The sequence below is a fragment of the Salmo salar genome, chromosome 23 (assembly GCF_965601325.2).
Source record: "Salmo salar chromosome 23, fSalSal1, whole genome shotgun sequence".
Classification (NCBI taxonomy): Eukaryota; Metazoa; Chordata; class Actinopteri; order Salmoniformes; family Salmonidae; genus Salmo; species Salmo salar.
In genome coordinates this window covers 45,239,522-45,261,782 of record NC_138313.1, presented here as the reverse complement: position 1 = coordinate 45,261,782, position 22,261 = coordinate 45,239,522, and the positions used below count along the sequence as shown (strand labels likewise).

The window sequence follows — 22,261 nt, the reverse complement described above, 5'->3', positions numbered from 1 at the left end:
ATTGTGGTTGTCATGTCAACTGATCATTTCACATTCTTAACTTCATATTTTGTTCTTAGACTGAAGCATTCACACAGATCAATCATACGCTTGCTCTCCTTTTTATGCTAAGCATATTGAAATATGTTCAGGCCGGTCCACATGTTAGGATTTAGGGGATTTCAGCACCTGGTTGGTGACAGTATCTGATCACAGCTGAAATAACTTTTTGGTATGTTTATATAAGGTAAAGTCTAATGATGCTGTCCCTAACAGGCTGAAACAACTTCATAATAAACCTAGAAAACAACCTCACCATCAACCTCAACAACCTCACCATAAACCTCAACAACCTCACCATCAACCTCAACAACCTCACCATCAACCTCAACAACCTCACCATAAACCATCAACCTCAACAACCTCACCATCAACCTCAACAACCTCACCATAAACCATCAACCTCAACAACCTCACCATCAACCTCAACAACCTCACCATCAACCTCAACAACCTCACCATAAACCATCAACCTCAACATCAACCTCACCATCCACCTCAACAACCTCACCATAAACCATCAACCTCAACAACCTCACCATCAACCTCAACAACCTCACCATCAACCTCAACAACCTCACCATAAACCATCAACCTCACCATAAACCATCAACCTCAACAACCTCACCATCAACCTCAACAACCTCACCATCAACCTCAACAACCTCACCATAAACCATCAACCTCAACAACCTCACCATCAACCTCAACAACCTCACCATCAACCTCAACAACCTCACCATAAACCATCAACCTCAACAACCTCACCATAAACCATCAACCTCAACAACCTCACCATCAACCTCAACAACCTCACCATAAACCATAACAACCTCACCATCAACCTCACCAACCTCACCATAAACCATAACAACCTCACCATCAACCATAACAACCTCACCATAAACCATAACAACCTCACCATCAACCTCACCATAACAACCTCACCATAAACCATAACAACCTCACCATCAACCTCACCAACCTCACCATAAACCATAACAACCTCACCATCAACCTCACCAACCTCACCATAAACCATAACAACCTCACCATCAACCTCACCAACCTCACCATCAACCTCACCAACCTCACCATCAACCTCACCAACCTCACCATCAACCTCACCAACCTCACCATAAACCTCAACAACCTCACCATCAACCTCATCAACCTCACCATCAACCATAAACCATAACAACCTCACCATAAACCTCCTTGTACATTGTTGATGTTTTGCATAACTTGCCAATACATACACAATCATTGAATTTAAACGAAAAATGAATAAGTCAACATGTTTAGTGGATGGGCTTACAGTCATTTAGTCATAGGAAATGTTAGATACATCCACAGGAGGTGTTTGCTTGCCTTTAAAAAAACATGTTTTAGATGGTAGAGGCTTGGTTGACATTTTAATATCTGCTCTGAGGCAATGTCTTGATGCGATGTTATCTTCCTCAGATAACCGCAGACTAATTTAGTAGTAGAACACGTGAATATCCCAAAGGGATAAAAGGAGATTAAGTCTTGCAGCAGAATCAGGAAAACATTTTCTTATTTAAGTACATTCAGTCTAGGGACACTGAATACACAACAACGTGCATAAGTACGCACTGCAGCACATGGTTACCGAGGCTATTTAAATAGTCAACTAAAGCAAAGCACTTATAGTTTAGAGTGCTGAGTGTGTATTCCACGTGTGAGCGTTATGCATAGTGTTATGTATGAATGTTAATTTGAGCTTAATTCCACTTTTCTCGGTGTGTGTGTGTATCAGAATCATCAACATACTGTACATTATAATATAGAGGATACAGTAAACATGGTTTTAGATATACATCACATTCCTATATTCACTGCATATGTTGCAGGGCCTGGGGCCTAGACTGAGGGACTAGACTAGGGGCCTGGGGCCTAGACTGAGGGACTAGACTAGGGGCCTGGGGCCTAGACTGAGAGACTAGGGGCCTGGAGCCTAGATTGAGGGACTAGACTATGGGCCTGGGGCCTGAGAGACCAGGGGCCTGGGGCCTAGACTACGGGCCTAGACCAGGGGCCTAGACTGAGAGACTAAGGGCCTGGGGCCTTGACTAAGGGCCTGGGGCCTAGACTACGGGCCTAGACTGAGGGCTAGACTAAGGGCCTAGACTGAGGACCTGGGGCCTAGACTAAGAGACTAAGGGAGAAGACTAAGAGCTAGACTAAGGGCCTGGGGCCTAGACTAAGGGCCTTGACTAAGGGCCTGGGGCCTAGACTAAGGGCCTAGACTAAGGACCTGGGGCCTAGACTATGGGCCTAAACTAAGGGCTAGACTAAGGGCTAGACTAAGGGCCTAGACTAAGAACCTAGACTAAGGGCCTGGGGCCTAGACTACGGGCCTGGGGCCTAGACTACGGGCCTGGGGCCTAGACTAAGAACCTAGACTAAGGGCCTGGGGCCTAGACTAAGGGCTAGACTAAGGGCTAGATTCTATCAGATCCGCGCTAGCTGACACTCGCATAGCAGTTTGTTTTGTCGGTATAGGAGGTGGAACTGCATTAGATCTGTCAAATCCACAAGCGGCTCCCGCCATTATACCTAAAGCGGACATTGCCATTGGCCGCACAGAGTCGCATTAAGAGAAATCCCAATGCAGCCTTGTTTACAAATTGTAACACTGGAATGTGAGATGTAATCTACACCTTGATTAGACTGATACAAAAAAAAAAAAACGTTATTTTGTTGAATGATTTTTAATTTGAGCGTCAATATTTCTATATAGCCTACACTTTGTCGTTGTGAAATAACGCGAGTAGGGCAGGTGTGGCTTCGTAACAATGATCACAAAAGCAGCTGCTCAGCGATTTGACAGCTCCAACGCAGTTCCACTGCCGAAACAGCCATAAACATCAGCTTTGCGGGTTTCGGCTATTGCCCGTTAACGCTTGATCGGATTGAATCTAGGCCTAAGTGAAAGTGCTGATTGTGCTGAGTGCAGGTGCAGGAGTATATTGTTTAATGTGTGGATATTTATTCACCATGCGTGCACATTATACATGGTTTAATGTTCCATTACTACATCCATGAGCCTTTCCCTGTGCCTGCTCCCATTGGCCAGTGCTATGGGGACACAGTGAGTTACTTCCTGGTCTGCCAAACTCACATCTAGTGGTCAGACAGAGGGCTAAGACATGGAATGAAGAAGCTGCCAGTACTTATTTTAGTACTGCTAAAATAAGCCAGTAGGCCTACTGATGTTAATTTTACAGTGCCAGGCAGTGTTTTAGAGTGAATATTCCCATACATAAAAAAATATTTTTAAATAATGCACGCATGACTAAGTTGCTTTGGATAAAAGTGTCTGTTAAATGACATGTACAGTATGAGTCAAAAGTATGGACACAGCTACTCATTCAAGGCATTTTCTTTATTTTTTAAAAATGAATTTCTACATTGTAGAATAATAGTGAAGACATCAAAACTATGAAATAACACATAACACCTTAACGTGCTACCAGGTGCATGAAGCAAAATGTATGCTTCTTAATAACAGAGTTTTACCTAACTGTAAAAATACCCTGATCAAAGGTCGTTTGAAACTGAAACTTTGGTCAGTAAGTACCATTATAAATTGTTGGAAGCATCCAGACTACCAGTGGGTTAACAGAAATTCTAATACACACTCTAGCTCAAGTGTCACCCAGGCAACCAGAGGTAGATTTAAGCAGGCAGAACCAGAGGTAGATTTAAGCAGGCAGAACCAGAGGTAGATTTAAGCAGGCAGAACCAGAGGTAGATTTAAGCAGGCAGAACCAGAGGTAGATTTAACCAGGCAGAACCAGAGGTAGATTTAAGCAGGCAGAACCAGAGGTAGATTTAAGCAGGCAGAACCAGAGGTAGATTTAACCAGGCAGAACCAGAGGTAGATTTAACCAGGCAGAACCAGAGGTAGATTTAACCAGGCAGAACCAGAGGTAGATTTAACCAGGCAGAACCAGAGGTAGATTTAAGCAGGCAGAACCAGAGGTAGATTTAAGCAGGCAGAACCAGAGGTAGATTTAACCAGGCAGAACCAGAGGTAGATTTAACCAGGCAGAACCAGAGGTAGATTTAACCAGGCAGAACCAGAGGTAGATTTAACCAGGCAGAACCAGAGGTAGATTTAAGCAGGCAGAACCAGAGGTAGATTTAAGCAGGCAGAACCAGAGGTAGATTTAACCAGGCAGAACCAGAGGTAGATTTAAGCAGGCAGAACCAGAGGTAGATTTAACCAGGCAGAACCAGAGGTAGATTTAAGCAGGCAGAACCAGAGGTAGATTTAAGCAGGCAGAACCAGAGGTAGATTTAAGCAGGCAGAACCAGAGGTAGATTTAACCAGGCAGAACCAGAGGTAGATATAAGCAGTGACCGTGTGAAGAACATTGCTGTGTACAGTGAACTACAAAAGTATTGGGACAATGAAACATTTTTGTTGTCGTTTTGGCTCTGTACTCCAGCACATTGGATTTGAGTTGATGCAGACTGTGCAGACTGTCAGCTTTAATCTGAGTGTATTGTCATCTATATCGGATGAACCGTTTAGAAATTTCAGCACTTTTTTTACATCGTCCCCCCCATTTTAAGGGACCGAAAGTATTGGGACAAATTCACTTATATGTGTATTAAAGTAGTAAAACGTTTAGTATTTGGTCCCATATTCATAGATCGCAATGACTGCATCAAGCTTGGATGCATTTGCTGTTTGTTCTGCTTGTGTTTCAGATTATTTTGTGCCCAATAGAAATTAAATGGTAAATAATTTATTGTGTCATTCTGGAGTCACATTTACTGTAAATAAGAATAAAATATGTTTCTAAACACTTCTACATTAATGTGGATGCTACCATGATTACAGATAATCTTGAATGAATGGTGAATATTGATGTGTGAGAAAGTTACAGAGGCATAAATATAATACCCCCCCAAAATGCTAACCTCCCGTTATTGTAATGGTGATATATTAGCATGTCTTGGGGGTATGATATAAAATGCTAACCTCCCCTGTTATTGTAATGGTGATATATTCGCATGTCTTGGGTGTATGATATAAAATGCTAACCTCCCCTGTTATTGTAATGGTGATATATTAGCATGTCTTGGGGGTATGATATAAAATGCTAACCTCCCCTGTTATTGTAATGTTGAGAGGTTAGCATGTCTTGAGGGTTTGATATAAAATGCTAACCTCCCTTGTTATTGTAATGGTGAGAGGTTAGCATGTCTTGAGGGTTTGATCTGTGCGACTACACTAAATCAGAGTTACAGTTAGCAAACAGCTGTTCCTATTCCCTGTAGTCTTAAAAAACATCCCTCTTCACATACACACATAAGCATGCACACACGCGTACACAAACACACACGCACACGCACACAAACACACACAGGAGCACACACACAGGAGCACACACACAGGAGCACACACACAGGAGCACACACACGACTTAACCAGCGTAAAGGAACTTTCCACTCTGTTGTTGTCAAGCCCTCAGGGTTAACTGCTGCAGCTAACACCACATGTTCCCTTAGCTAGATTTCTGTTGTTTTAAATGTTTCCATTTACTTTCATCTGCTAAAAATGTCTACCACAACAACGGAAGGACACAGGCTAAACACAGCATAATTAGTTATTCGGGCTCAACAAAAGGTCTACAGTAGATAGAGAAGAACCATTTTAACACTAGTGAGCCAAACTGAACTGAGGAGAGCTGCACTCTGGGAAACTGTGTCACAACCTAGGAGGGGAAACAATAACAGAGTGTGGACATCATAAAATGAGCTGATTCATGTCTTCATTATGTGGGTGTTTTCAACACGACTGAGCTGAGCCCAGCTGTACGGCACTGGCCTGGTTACACATCCACCATAGTTCCTGGGACCGTGCTGGAAAGAACAATGTGAAAAGAACATATCCAAGCCAGCACAGTACGGTTCAGGTCGGCACAATACTGTTGAAATAGATCTGATTATAATATGTAAGGTGACCGCAACTGTGACTTCAAAGGACAATGTGGAGGGAAAAGATCTGAGCCAGTACAAGTCTGTTTGGGTTAGCACGATGAAGAGACAATAGGGATAGTGAGTGAGTGAGTGAGTGAGTGAGTGAGTGAGTGAGTGAGTGAGTGAGTGAGTGAGTGAGTGAGTGTGTGTGTGTGTGGAGGGTGAGAGTGTGTGTGAGTGAGAGTGTGTGAGTGAGCGAGTGAGCGAGTGAGTGAGTAAGAGTGAGAGCATGTGAGTGAGTGAGAGTGAGTGAGTGAGTGAGTGAGTGAGTGGGTGTGTGAGAGTGTGTGAGTGTATGAGAGTGAGAGTGTGTGAGAGTGAGTGTGTGAGTGAGAGTGTGTGAGTAAGTGAGAGTGTGTGAGTGTGTGAGTGAGGAGTGGGTGTGGAGTAAGAGTGAGAGTGTGTGAGTGAGAGTGAGTGAGTGAGTGTGTGAGAGTGTGTGAGTGTGTGTGAGAGTGTGAGTGTGTGAGTGTGAGTGAGAGTGTGTGAGAGTGAGAGTGTGTGAGAGTGAGAGTGTGTGAGTGAGTGTGTGTGAGTGAGTGAGTGTGAGAGTGAGAGTGTGTGAGAGTGAGAGTGTGTGAGTGAGTGTGTGAGTGTGTGTGAGAGTGTGTGAGTGTGTGTGAGAGTGTGTGAGTGAGTGAGAGCGTGTGAGTGAGTGAGAGTGTGTGAGTGTGTGAGAGTGTGAGAGTGTGAGAGAGTGTGTGTGAGTGAGTGAGTGAGTGAGTGAGTGAGTGAGTGAGTGAGTGAGAGCGTGTGAGTGAGTGAGAGTGTGTGAGTGAGTGAGAGTGTGAGAGTGTGAGAGAGTGAGAGTGTGAGAGTGTGAGAGAGTGTGAGTGAGAGTATGTGAGTAAGAGTGAGATTGTGAGTGAGTGTGTGAGTGAGTGTGTGAGTGAGAGTGTGAGAGTGTGTGTGTGAGAGTGTGTGAGAGTGAGAGTGTGTGTGAGAGTGAGTGTGAGTGTGTGTGAGAGTGTGTGAGTGTGTGTGAGAGTGAGAGTGTGTGAGAGAGTGAGAGTGAGTGAGTGTGAGTGAGTGAGTGAGTGAGTGTGTGAGTGAGAGTGTGTGAGTGAGTGAGAGTGTGTAAGTGAGTGAGAGTGTGTGAGTGTGTGAGTGTGTGAGAGTGAGTGAGTGAGTGAGTGAGTGAGTGAGTGAGCGTATGTGAGTAAGAGTGAGATTGTGAGTGAGAGCGTGTGAGTGAGTGAGAGTGTGTGAGTGTGTGAGAGTGTGAGAGAGTGTGAGTGAGAGTGAGAGTATGTGAGTAAGAGTGAGATTGTGAGTGTGTGAGTGAGTGTGTGAGAGTGTGTGAGTGTGTGTGAGAGTGAGAGTGTGTGAGTGTGAGTGAGTGAGAGTGTGTGTGAGAGTGTGTGAGTGAGTGAGAGTGTGTGTGTGAGTGAGTGTGTGTGAGAGTGTGTGAGAGTGAGTGTGAGAGTGAGAGTGAGTGAGTGTGAGAGTGTGTGTGAGAGTGAGTGAGTGTGAGTGAGTGAGTGAGTGAGAGTGAGAGTGTGTGTGAGTGAGTGAGTGTGTGTGAGTGAATGAGAGTGTGTGAGTGAGTGAGAGTGTGTGTGAGTGTGTGAGAGTGAGTGAGTGTGTGAGAGTGAGAGTGTGTGAGTAAGTGAGAGTGAGAGTGTGTGAGTAAGAGTGAGTGAGTGAGAGTATGTGAGTAAGAGTGAGATTGTGAGTGAGTGTGTGAGTGAGTGAGTGAGTGAGAGTGAGAGTGTGTGAGTGAGAGTGTGAGTGAGTGAGTGAGAGTGTGAGTGAGTGAGTGAGTGAGTGAGTGAGTGAGTGAGTGAGAGTGTGTGAGTGAGTGAGAGTGTGTGTGTGTGAGTGTGAGTGAGTGTGTGTGAGAGTGTGTGAGAGTGTGAGAGTGTGTGAGAGTGTGTGTGAGAGTGAGTGAGTGTAAGAGTGAGTGAGTGAGTGAGTGTGTGTGTGAGTGGTGAGAGAGTGAGTGAGTGAGTGAGAGTGTGTGTGTGTGTGAGAGAGTGAGAGTGTGTGAGAGTGAGAGTATGTGAGTGTGTGAGAGTGTGTGTGTGAGAGAGTGAGAGTGTGTGAGAGTGAGTGAGTGAGTGTGTGAGTGAGTGAGTGAGCGTATGTGAGTAAGAGTGAGATTGTGAGTGAGAGCGTGTGAGTGAGTGAGAGTGTGTGAGTGTGTGAGAGTGTGAGAGAGTGTGAGTGAGAGTGAGAGTATGTGAGTAAGAGTGAGATTGTGAGTGTGTGAGTGAGTGTGTGAGAGTGTGTGAGTGTGTGTGAGAGTGAGAGTGTGTGAGTGTGAGTGAGTGAGAGTGTGTGTGAGAGTGTGTGAGTGAGTGAGAGTGTGTGTGTGAGTGAGTGTGTGTGAGAGTGTGTGAGAGTGAGTGTGAGAGTGAGAGTGAGTGAGTGTGAGAGTGTGTGTGAGAGTGAGTGAGTGTGAGTGAGTGAGTGAGTGAGAGTGAGAGTGTGTGTGAGTGAGTGAGTGTGTGTGAGTGAATGAGAGTGTGTGAGTGGAGTGAGAGTGTGTGTGAGTGTGTGAGAGTGAGTGAGTGTGTGAGAGTGAGAGTGTGTGAGTAAGTGAGAGTGAGAGTGTGTGAGTAAGAGTGAGTGAGTGAGAGTATGTGAGTAAGAGTGAGATTGTGAGTGAGTGTGTGAGTGAGTGAGTGAGTGAGAGTGAGAGTGTGTGAGTGAGAGTGTGAGTGAGTGAGTGAGAGTGTGAGTGAGTGAGTGAGTGAGTGAGTGAGTGAGTGAGTGAGTGAGAGTGTGTGAGTGAGTGAGAGTGGTGTGTGTGTGAGTGTGAGTGAGTGTGTGTGAGAGTGTGGTGAGAGTGTGTGAGTGTGTGAGAGTGTGTGTGAGAGTGAGTGAGTGTAAGAGTGAGTGAGTGAGTGAGTGTGTGTGTGAGTGAGTGAGAGAGTGAGTGAGTGAGTGAGAGTGTGTGTGTGTGTGAGAGAGTGAGAGTGTGTGAGAGTGAGAGTATGTGAGTGTGTGAGAGTGTGTGTGTGAGAGAGTGAGAGTGTGTGAGAGTGAGTGAGTGAGTGTGTGAGTGAGAGTGTTTGAGTGAGTGAATGAGTGAGAGTGTGTGTGTGTGTGAGAGAGTGAGAGTGTGTGAGAGTGAGAGTATGTGAGTGTGTGTGAGAGTGAGTGTGTGTGTGAGAGAGTGAGAGTGTGTGAGTGAGTGTGAGTGAGTGAATGCCAGGTCAGTCAGTGTATTGATAGGGGTTGGCTAGCTAGGTGGAGGTGATGTCTCACTGCACACATTCTGCAGTGAACCGACACCCATGTAGCACCTGCTAGTGCTGTTGGTTGGACAGAACACAATATGTGTGTGTGGACACAATTAGGATTTTTATTATATTGCTTCTGTGTGTGTGTGTGTGTGTGTGTGTGTGTGTGTGTGTGTGTGTGTGTGTGTGTGTGTGTGTGTGTGTGTGTGTGTGTGTGTGTGTGTGTGTGTGTGTGTCTCCAGTCCAGTGCTTGTCAAATGTGAAATTAGCATTAGCCAAGCTGGATGGGATGGAGCGGAACTTCCATATTGACTTGCTGATGAAGCAGTACCCCGTATTGCTCCGGCTAATCATACAACCTGATGGCTCTGCAGGACACACAGACAGACACACAGACAGACAGACACACAAACAGAGAGAGAGAGAGAGACACAGAGAAAAACATTGGAAAAATTGTGAATTAGGGGTTTGATTTAAAAAGTCCTGATTAATGATGTATCTTGTCCCTGGTCCCTTTTCTTTGTAACAACTTCTCTGAACTACATTATCACCATGTTGTATTGAATTACCACCTTCTGTACTGGACTACAGTACATTACCACCCTCTGTACTGGACTACAGTACATTACCACCCTCTGTACTGGACTACAGTACATTATCACCCTATATTGAACAACAGTACATTACCACCCTCTGTACTGGACTACAGTACATTACCACCCTCTGTACTGGACTACAGTACATTACCACCCTCTGTACTGGACTACAGTACATTACCACCCTCTGTACTGGACTACAGTACCACCATATGTACTGAACTACATTACCACCATATGTACTGAACTACATTACCACCCTATGTACTGAACTATATTATCACTCTATACTGAACTACATTACCACCCTCTGTACTGGACTACAGTACATTAACACCATATGTACTGGACTACAGTATATTATCATCCTCTGTACTGAACTACATTACCACCCTCTGTACTGAACTACATTACCACCCAATGTACTGAACTATATTATCAATCTGTACTGAACTACATTACCACCCTCTGTACTGAACTACATTACCACCCTCTGTACTGAACTATAGTACATTACCACCATATGTACTGGACTACAGTATATTATCATCCTCTGTACTGGACTACAGTACATTATCACCCTCTGTACTGAACTACAGTACATTATCACCCTATATTGAACTACAGTACATTATCACCCTCTGTACTGGACTACAGTACATTACCACCCTCTGTACTGAACTACATTATCACTCTGTACTGGATCTGTATGCGTCATCATGGGACATTGATCTTATTTACTTACAGAGTATTCGGAAAGTATTCAGACCCCTTGACTTTTTACACATTTTATTACGTTACAGCCTTATTCTAAAAATGGATTAAATAGTTTTTTCCCCCTCATCAATCTACAAACAATACCAGATAATGAGAAAGCAAGAATTGTTGCAATTCTTTTTATAATAAAACACGGAAATATCACATTTACATGAGTATTCAGACCCTTTACTCAGTATTTTGTTGAAGCACCAGCCCCGAGTCTTCTTGGGTATGACTCTACAAGCTTGGCACACAACGCAGGGGTGTGAATACAACGTAAATGATATATTTCTGGATTTCATTATCAATAAATGTGCTAACATTTCTAAAAACATGTTTTCCCTTTGTCATTATGGGGTATTGTGTGTAGATAGGTGAGAGAAGAAAAAAACATCTCTGTAATCCATGTTGAATTTAGGCTGTAACAATAAAATGTGGAAAAAGTCAAGGGGTATGAATACTTTCTGAAGGCAGTGTATATCCGTGTTACTGATAGACAGCCTCCTCCTAATGAAACAGGACGTTGTTTCTGCACACAGTGTCTAGCTTGAGATTTCCCAGTCTCTGTCTCTACATACACATCTCTGCTGACTCTCTGATGCAAGCTGCTGTCCAGCGTCGCTAATAGTTACCAAAACACTACGTCAAACACTTGCCACACTGTGAGTGTGTATGCTATGAGATGTATATGAGTGTGTGTATGTTATGAATAAAGACGCTGTGTGTGTGAAGTGTGTGAATAAAGAAGTACTTAGAGAGCGGGTAGAGAGCATTATAAATAAGAGGTTCTGTCGATGTTCTGCTGATAGAGGTTCTGTTGATGTTCTGTCGATGTTCTGCTGATAGAGGTTCTGTTGATGTTCTGCTGATAGAGGTTCTGTTGATGTTCTGCTGATAGAGGTTCTGTTTATGTTCTGTTGATGGTCTGCTGATAGAGGTTCTGGATGTAATGTTCTGCTGTTAGAGGTTCTGTTGATGTTCTATTAATGTTCTGCTGTTAGAGGTTCTGTTGATGTTCAGCTGTTGAGGTTCTGTTGATGTTCTATTAATGTTCTGCTGCTAGAGGTTCTGTTGATGGTCTGCTGATAGAGGTTCTGTTGATGTTCTATTAATGTTCTGCTGATAGAGGTTCTGTTGATGTTCTATTAATGGTCTGCTGTTAGAGGTTCTATTAATGGTCTGCTGTTAGAGGTTCTGTTGATGTTCTGCTGTTAGAGGTTCTGTTGATGTTCTGCTGTTAGAGGTTCTGTTTATGTTCTATTAATGTTCTGCTGTTAGAGGTTCTGTTGATGTTCTGCTGTTAGAGGTTCTGTTGATGTTCTGCTGTTAGAGGTTCTGTTTATGGTCTGCTGTTAGAGGTTCTGTTAATGGTATGTTGATGTTCTGCTGATGTTCTGCTGATGTTCTGCTGTTAGAGGTTCTGTTGATGGTCTGCTGATAGAGGTTCTGCTGATGGTGGTTCTGCTGGCTGATGTTCTGCTGATAGAGGTTCTGTTGATGGTCTGCTGTTAGAGGTTCTGTTAATGGTATGTTGATGTTCTGCTGATGTTCTGCTGATAGAGGTTCTGCTGATGGTCTACTTATTTATAATGACGGCCTACCCCGGCCAAACCCTAACAACACTGGGCCAATTGTCCTCCGCCCTATGGGACACCCGATCACGTCCGGTTGTGATACAGCCTGGAATCGAATCAGGGTCTGTAGTGGCGCCTCTAGCACTGAGATGCAGTGCCTTAGACCGCTGCGCCACTCGGGAGCCTGACTATGGTGCCTTACCTTCTAAAAGATGAAGTCTTACAGTAAGCAGAACAGAAGTAAACGATCTCCTGACCTTCTAAAAGCCTGCATGCTGGGTGCATGCTGGGTGCAGCTTGGAACTCTATGCCAAATGCGCGTGTGTGTGTGTGTAAGAAACCAACTTTTGATGAATCAGTGTTCCACCTAGAGTGGCGGTATAATCTCCATCATAACACCTGTACGTGTATTCTATTAAACAACGTAGATCAAAAACAGACTAGGACGTCTGTCTCCAAATGGCACCCTATTCCCTATATAGTGCACTACTTCTCACCAGAGCTATTCCCTATATAGTGCACTACTTCTCACCAGAGCTATTCCCTATACAGTGCACTACTTTGACCAGTGCCCACAAGGCTCTAGTCAAAGGTAGTACAGTATGTAGGGAATAGGGTACCATTAGTGACATAAACACTATCTAGCCATCCCACTGTAGCAGAAGGCAATAAGTTACCCTCTTTGACTTCCTGCCTGAAGGCTATTGGCCGACGTCTGTTCTAGAATCAACGTGTAAGAGATGGCCTCTGACTGTGCAAGACTACCTTTGGTCTGTGATGCATCCTCTTTCCTGTCAGCTGCTCGTCTTAGTCACTTTGGCTCTGTCTCATTTGTCTAAAAAGTCCTCGCCTGGCATCTTTCATTGCTCCAGGTGATGGGTGTAGAAGGAGTGAGCGCTGACCGGAGTGACCTTTCAACTCTGTTGTTCTGTTATTATGCATGCGTTACACATTTTCTCACAGAAAATCCATCTGAAAAGGCATTTTTCTTTTTACGAGCTTCACCGCTCTGTTTCCGCTCATAGGTTATTCCTCTCTTTTTCTTTCACCACTTTTTAAACATTTAGTCACAAAACCCTCTGGAGTATCATGGTCAGCCACTTAAAATGGAAATGGATCTCTCTCCCTCTCTCCCCTCTTCCTTTCCCTCCCTTTCCTCTCCTCTCTCAAGTATCGTTTGAGAGTAAATCCTGGTTAAGCATGTTCTGTCAAGACAGTCAAAGCCCTCCCAAGTGCCGCAGTGGTCTAAGGCACTGCATCGCAGTACTAGAGGCATCACTACAGATCCGGGTTCGATCCCAGGCTCTGTCGTAGCCAGCCGCGACCGCGAGAGACGGCGCACAATTGGCCCAGCGTCGTCCGGGTTAGGGGAGGGTTTTTCCGGCTGGGATGTCCTTGTCCGATCGTGCTCTAGCGACTCCTTGTGGCAGGTTGGGCACATGCACGCTGACTGCGGTCGCCAGTTTTACTGTGTTTCCTCCGACACATTGGTGCGGCTGGCTTCCAGGTTAAGTGAGCAGTGTGTCAAGATGCAGTGCGGCTTGGCGGGGTCGTGTTTCAAAGGACGCATGGCTCTTGTGTCACGTCCTGACCATAGTAAGATGTTATTTTCTATGGTAGAGTAGGGCGTGACAGGGGGTGTTTTGTGTTTTTCTATGTTTTCTATTTCTATGTTCTTAGGTCCTAGTTTTTGTATTTCTATGTTGGCTTGTTTGGGATGATCTCCAATTAGAGGCAGCTGGTCCTCGTTGTCTCTAATTGGAGATCATACTTAAGTAGGGGTTTTTCTTCCTGGGTTTTGTGGGTGATTATTTTTGAGTAGTGTTTGTTTCTCCTCTGCGTCACGGTTTGTTGTTTTGTGTATTCAGTTTATTTATGTAATGCATAGTTTCACAGAGTAAATAAAATGTGAAACTTTGGTCATCTCCTTTTGACAGCCGTGACATCTTGACCTTCGAGTAACTACCAGTTGGATATCACGAAATTGGGGATAAACATTTATAAACCCCCAAAAATATATATATAAGAATTAAAACATAATAATAAATAAATAAATAAATAAACATTTGAAATAAACTCCCCTGCTCTAGCACATTCTCTCTCCTGTATATCACCAGTACTACATGGGTTAAACTTCCCTGCTCTAGCACATTCTCTCTCCTGTAGATCACCAGTACTACATGGGTTAAACTCCCCTGCTCTAGCACATTCTCTCTCCTGTATATCACCAGTACTACATGGGTTAAACTCCCCTGCTCTAGCACGTTCTCTCTCCTGTAGATCACCAGTACTACATGGGTTAAACTCCCCTGCTCTAGCACATTCTCTCTCCTGTATATCACCAGTACTACATGGGTTAAACTCCCCTGCTCTAGCACATTCTCTCTCCTGTAGATTACCAGTACTACATGGGTTAAACTCCCCTGCTCTAGCCCTTGGTTCTCTATGGTGTTTAGGTCAGAGCATGACTAGGGGGGTGTTCTAATCATTCTATTTCTATGTTGGTGAGTTGTATGGTTCCCAATTAGAGGCAGCTGGTAATCGTTGCCTCTAATTGGGGATCATATTTAGGAAGCCCTTTCTCCCACCTGCTTTGTGGGATATTGTTTCCGTTAGTGCCTATGTGCGCGCTGTACTTCACGTTCGTGGGACGTTTTGTTGTTTCACTGTGAATTAAAATGATGTGGAACTCAACTCACGCTGCGCCTTGGTCCTCTCTGTACGACGATCGTGACACCTTGTGTCTGCTCCTTTCATTATTTTTGTATTTATTTCTGGTAGTTTGCTCAATCAAAGTATTACCTGATGTAGCTATACAGTTACCAAGCTATAACTGTCTCTCCTTACTACAGGGCCTGTCTCAGGCCCGCACACACACGCGCATACACACACGTCAGCTCCAGGTTTAAACAGCCAGAGACTGTGTGGCATTTAATCAAAATAAATCCTAGTATACACCACTGCTTTAAATGCCAGGTAATTCAATAGGGAACTGTGGCCTTTATAGAAACAAATATGAAGAAGGACCATCCTGGTCTTCTCTATTCACAGTCAGTCTGTCGGCTTATTATTGTCTGTTTGTGTTACTTTTCTTTCTCACTCAGTCACGCCTGTGGTGCATTGTGGGCTGGCTCTGATAATAGAGCTTACCGAGTCCTTAAAAGTTTAGGACTGGTTTGGGCATCTCCATTTACAGTGTTTTTTAGGCCAGGACTAGACTTAATCTGGAAACCATGATATCCATCAGATTAGTAAATTTTTACATTTACATTTTAGTCATTTAGCAGACGCTCTTATCCATTTTAGTCATTTAGCAGACGCTCTTATCCAGAGCGACTTACAATAGTGAATGCATACATTTCATACATTTTTCCCCCCCGTACTGGCCCATCAGTCCTGTACTGCTAACACTATGGTTCATTCACTAAGACACAGTCCTGCTAACACTATGGTTCATTCACTAAGACACAGTCCTACTAACACTATGGTTCATTCACTAAGACACAGTCCTGCTAACACTATGGTTCATTCACTAAGACACAGTCCCTGCTAACAGCTATGGTTCACTCACTAAGACACAGTCCTGCTAACACTATGGTTCATTCACTAAGACACAGTCCTGCTAACACTATGGTTCATTCACTAAGACACAGTCCTGCTAACACTATGGTTCATTCACTAAGACACAGTCCTGCTAACGCTATGGTTCATTCACTAAGACACAGTCCTGTACTGCTAACACTATGGTTCATTCACTAAGACACAGTCCTGCTAACACTATGGTTCATTCACTAAGACACAGTCCTGCTAACACTATGGTTCATTCACTAAGACACAGTCCTGCTAACACTATGGTTCATTCACTAAGACACAGTCCTGTACTGCTAACACTATGGTTCATTCACTAAGACACAGTCCTGCTAACACTATGGTTCATTCACTAAGACACAGTCCTGCTAACACTAGAGGCCAGGCACTTGTCCACTGATAATTGCTTGTAGTTTTGCTGCAACCGATTTGACCTTCAGTGACAATTTATATTCTCGTCTCTTCTATTCTCAGAGTGTGTTCAGTATGATGATCCTGATGGGATGTTTTTGTCTGACCCTCAGGATTCACCCCAGCCTCCTCCACCCCGGCAATCTCCCACACGGCAGAGCCAGCCGGGGTCAAGGCCTAGGTCAGGGACACGGACACGGACACGGTCACGGGCTAGGACACGGGAGCGGCTCGATCTCTGCATCATCGTCTGTGAGCAGCATACATCAGGCCAAGCCTTCGCTACGCAGGATCAAAGGACGCATCCACAGGAGCAAGAGCCTGGACAGCATCGACCTGCTGGACTCCAACGTAAGTGAAGACACTATATGACAAGACTTTTTCCTATTACTTCAAGCCCCTAAGTAATAATATGGTAATTTAGCAGATGATTTTATTCAAACAGACAGAACTGGTAACATTTACAGATTCAATATGACCCCAAACCAGTGGAGGCTGCTGAGGTGAGGACGGCTCATAATAATGTCTGGAACGGAACAAATGGAACGGCATCAAACACCTGGAAACCATGTATTTGATACCATTCCACTTGTTCCGCTCCAGTCGTTACCACAAGCCCGTCCTCCCTAATTAGGGTGCCACCAACCTCCTTTGCACCACATGCCATGTACATGTTTATGTGAGCTAGCTACATAGCCCTAGCTAGTAATATGGTCATTTAGCAGACGCTCCTATCCAAAGTGACTTACAGTACAGTGAGTCAGTGCATATATGTTTTGTATATGGACCTATGTACATGTTTATATGAGCTAGCTCCATGTTGCACCTAAGTAATGATAAGTTCATTTCCAGAGTGATTTACTGAACTGTCAGCATTGGTAGTGACACATTCAGTGCATGTGGCCCATGCTAGTGTAACCTGTGTGAAATGGCTAGCTAGTTAGCGGGGTGCGCGCTAATAGCGTTTCAATCGGTGGCGTCACTCGCTCTGAGACCTTGAAGTAGTTGTTCCCCTTGCTCTGCAAGGGCCGCGGCTTTTGTGGAACGATAGGTAACGATGCTTTGTGTGAGGCAGTTGTTGATGTGTGCAGAGGGTCCCTGGTTCGAGCCCAGGTAGGGGCGAGGAGAGGGACGGAAGAAAAACTGTTACACTTGTATTGAACTCACAGTCACCCTGCCTCACTGAGACATTGGAACCACAGTCACTCTGCCTCACTGAGACATTGGAACCACAGTCACCCTGCCTCACTGAGACATTGGAACCTCAGCCAGGTTCAGGTTCATGGATGTACTTGGTTCAGAGGCAGGCTGAGAGGACGAAGGCTGGTTGGTCCAAGTAGCCAGCTTGTGCTCAGTTGTAGTATCCATCTCTGAATTTGGTTTGATTTATTTGATCATTAAAAGTACATGGAAGTGTGCTCTGGCAGGAGACAGTGGTGACATAACAACTATGAAGGATAATTAAACAATAAGGCCCGAGGGGGTGTGGTATATGGCCAATATACCACGGCTAAGGGCTGTTTTTACAGCCAAGGTGCCTTATTGCTATTATAAAACTGGTTACCAAAGTAATTAAAGCATTAAAAATAAATGTTTTGTCGTACCCGTGGTATACGGTCTGATATACCATGGCTGTCAGCCAATCAGCATTCAGGTGTCAAACCACCCAGTTTATAATACACAATGAAACTCTAAAGGCTTATTTCCATGATGGTCCTGCTGCTGTCCGTCCGCATGTCTGTCCTCACGGAGAGGAGTGACTCAGAGTGACTTACTGCAAACTCGTTATGTCTTTATGAGCTGTCAATCTCTCACGCACACAGGATATATGCACGCTCGCACAAACGCACACACCTCAGTTTCAGGTTCAAAGAGCCAGAGAGGCCACTGTCACGTCATTGTGTCTCTCTCTCTCTCTCTCTCTCTCTAGAGACTAAGAACACAGCTGATGGCCTCTGGCCTCTCACACTGTATATGACTTTAGCACACTGTGTGTGTGTGTGTGTGTGTGTGTGTACATTGCACAAGAGAGAGGGAAAGGGAAACTTGCTGACTAGCTCAAACCCAAACGCAGCTGATGGAAGTAACGGTCCGCATTACAGTGATGAGGGGCTGCAGCTGTGGAGAGGACCCGGGGAGGGGAGAGGTCCCGGAGAGAGGAGAGGACCCGGGGAGGGGAGAGGAGAGGACCCGGGAGGGGAGAGGAGAGGACCCGGGAGGGGAGAGGAGAGGACCCGGAGAGAGGAGAGGACAGGACCTGGAGAGAGGAGTTGAGAGGAGGAAAGATCTAACTATCAGTGAGTGATGAGGGGCTGCAGCTGTGGAGAGGAGAGGACCCGGGGAGAGGAGAGGACCCGGAGAGAGGAGAGAGGAGTTGAGAGGAGGAAAGATCTACCTATCAGTGAGTGATGAGGGGCTGCAGCTGTGGAGAGGAGAGGACCCGGGGAGAGGAGAGAGGAGTTGAGAGGAGGAAAGATCTACCTATCAGTGAGTGATGAGGGGCTGCAGCTATGGAGAGGAGAGGACCTGGGGAGAGGAGAGAGGAGCAGTGGAGTGGATCTCTTTCCAGCAGCATCCTACTACAACCTCACTCACATAGTGTGGGAAAACAAGTCCACTGCTTCACAAATGTTTTATTCATTTCTGGTTTATTTGGATAGGAACAGATCAAAACACTGAGTAAAAAAAAATCATCTGATGCCTTGTACTACAGCATCACACTACAACCTCACATATGGCCTCTGCTACTATTTGATTGGTTGTGACATGTAACGTTATCACCATTAGTTTAATGACATCCTCCCACTACTAAAAGCTCCTTCACACAGGGCTGGAGAACCAAACTGCTGATGCGGAGATCTGGGACGGATTCATAGTGTGTTTTATACTAAAACAAAAACTAATGTGATCTTGCATTAGGTTTTGATTGAAGAACAATCACTATAATTGGGGCGGCAGGGTAGCCTAGTGGGTCAGTAACCTAAAAGGTTGCTAGATTGAATCCCCCGAGCTGACAAGGTAAAAATCTGTCATTCTGTTAACACACTGTTCCTAGGCCGTCATGGTAAAGAAGAATGTGTTCTTTACTGACTTGCCTAGTTAAATAAAATAAAAATACATTGTGGCATGTCTAATCATTAGTTTTTATAGCACTAAAACCTCAGTCAGAGGGGTATGCAGCCAAGTAAGATCAATGACTTAGCCAGATAACTTGCCTTTAAATAGGCACGGTCTAACTGACTCAACAACACAAAAATACATTATCTAAGTTTAACTTTCTTATGCTGCGTTTAGATGGTACGACGTAGAAGGTAGACGGCAAACCGGATGTCATTGTTTTCAACGGGAGCACAACGGTAAATGCCGTTGAGTCTGGCTGTGAATACCGTCAACCGCCACCGTTAACGGCGCTTGCCGACCAGCGTTAAAATAGTTCAACTTTTGCAGTCAGCCGTGGCGTTGTTTCTTCCGGATGTTGATATGCACTGTTTGTTTACTGAAATCACCATAGCAACGCATACAGTTGTGTTCCCACGGGGGACCAGTGCAGGAAAAAAAAAAAATGAAATGTATGCATTCAATACTGTAAGTCGCTCTGGATAAGAGAGTCTGCTAAATGACTAAAATGTAAATGTAACATGTGTTTTACCGTCACCGTCTTTCAGCTCCACGGACTGGTATGAGGTGTACCCCTCAGGCCTGTTACTGCTGTACTGGGGTCTCTTGGTTTCATAGTGTTGTTTATACTCATAAGACGGTGACGGTAAAACACATTTTACATTTACATTTTAGTAATTTAGCAGACGCTCTTATCCAGAGCGACTTACAGTAGTGAATGCATACATTTCATACATTTTTTTCCCTGTACTGGTCCCCCGTGGGAACACGACTGTATGCGTTGCTATGGTAAACAAACAGTGCATATCAACATCCGGAAGAAACAACGCCACGGCTGACTGCAAAAGTTGAACTATTTTAACACTGGTCGGCAAGCGCCGTTAACGGTGGCGGTTGACGGCATTCACAGCCAGACTCAACGGCATTTATACTCATAAACAACATCCATGCTTCATAGCATTTGGTCCATTTCTGGATTATTTGGATAGGGACAGATAGATGCATTGAATAAACAAACAGGAATCTGTCTCGTTGCACCACAGTGTTTATATATATATTCAGATTTTCAACACCTGTCCCTTGCAGTATCAATTTGACTCTTTCAGTTATGTTTGGAAGTGAATATATGATTTGTCGGGTTGTAAATATGTATATAATTCAGGACCATTAATACAAATATAATGCTCCTTGCTGGATATTGTAGTTATTACTCCATAATAGGGGGCTGTCTGTTTCTGTTTTCATGTTTGATGGCTCATCCCTTTGACTTCATGGCCAGGGGGTGGTGCCGTGGCTGTGGGCCCACTCTCACTGTCATTGTGTTGGCAAGATGACCACTTGTTCACAGAAAGCTTGAATCAGATGTTTGTGCTAAGGCTGCAGAAAGCACAACAGAGATAAAGGGAGAAGGACTATGAACCATTCCTGGAAGAACAGACACTGGGGAAGAAGAGAGGAGAGGTTGCTTAGCCTCTTTGTAGGCCGTCATTGTAAATAATAATTTGTTCTTAACGGACTTGCCTAGTTTAAATAAAGGTTACATTTATTTATTTATTTATATTTTCTGATCCATTCTTTCATTCATATGTCTTTACATCTAGAGCAATACCTCTTCTCTCAATACCTCTTTCTAGTATTTTATCATTCTGCCTCTTTTCCTAACCTCCTTCCCTCCCTCCCTGCTATACTAAGGACAACCACAATGTCAGGGACAGAATGTGTGCGTCCCAAAATGGGACCCTATTCCCTATATAGTGCACTACTTTTGACCAGAATATGGCACTATGTAGGGAATAGGGTACAAATTTCAGACAATGTCATTGTAAGTTGACATAACTAGCCAGTGACGGACTTATCCATCTCATATCTATCTTTCTATCTTACAGTATTATGCAGCAGTGAATGTACAGTATAATGAATTCATTTAGTTGGGATAAGAGCTGAGCTTCCTTTTAATGAATAAATGTACTGCTTGCGCTCGCACACACACCCCCGTAGGCTTTCTTTGTGTACATTAGACTTCTTCACCGAGACAATAGAGACATGAGTCATCTTTCCTGCTGTTCAGAGGAGTTTTAAAACCCCCACAGAACATACGTGGCGTCCACAATGCCCCCTCCCCCCTATTTCCTATGGGCCCTGGTCTAAAATAGCGTACTGTATAGGTAGGGAACAGGGTTCCATTTGGGAAGCATTGTTAATTTCTTGCAGTAATATCCTGGAGGAGTTCTACAATAATGATAATTTCCATCTATGGACCTTGGTTATATATGTGAGAAGTAAGAAGATGTGGGTTTTTTTATGCAGTATTTTTCTTGCCCCCATCAGCTAGTTCAGAGAATATTTTAAGGAAGGAATGTTTTCTGCAGAGGTTAGAGTATATCCCAGGCCCTATATAGTGCACTACTCTTGACCAGAAAATGGCACCCTATTCCCTAGTCCACTACTTTTGACCAGATAAATGGCACCCTATTCCCTAGTGCACTACTTTTGACCAGATAAATGGCACCCTATTCCCTAGTGCACTACTTTTGACCAGCAGGGAACCCCCATTTCTCTATAGCTAATCACAGGGAAGTAGTTTGGGGGGTGGGGTGTGTTGTCTATATTGGTCCAGTAATACAGGACTACTAAAGGACCAATGCACTCTACTTTCATCACATTTTTGTAACTAAATGTATTAAGAGTGTTTACCAGCATTTGTAACTTGCTTGATATATGTTTACAAGTTTCAAGACAATACTTTTGCAGATGCAACTTAATTCTATGTGAAAACTGAAATGGTCTGTTCATTCCTTTTCCATTTTAGTAGACACTCTTAACCAGAGCAGTAGTGAGTGTGTACATTTTCATACTTTTTCATACTGGTGCCCCCGTGGAAATCGAACCCACAACCCTGGTGTTGCACACGTCATTCTCTACCAACTGAGCCACATCATCACAAACCACTTGATGTCTCCATGTACTCAAT

At 44.2% G+C, this 22,261-nt stretch overlaps 1 protein-coding gene across 5 annotated transcripts in view; it reads left to right on the top strand.

Annotated features, from left to right (window-relative positions):
• The window catches only part of LOC106584727 (tight junction protein 1), a 181,610-nt gene that overhangs the window by 7,450 nt on the left and 151,899 nt on the right, over nucleotides 1-22,261 (top strand). For all 5 annotated transcript variants that reach the window (XM_082968166.1, XM_082968169.1, XM_082968165.1 and 2 more), the window contains exon 2: nucleotides 16,287-16,524. In XM_082968166.1, coding sequence (XP_082824292.1) covers nucleotides 16,287-16,524 — 238 coding nt within the window. The remainder of the gene's footprint in view (nucleotides 1-16,286; nucleotides 16,525-22,261) is intronic.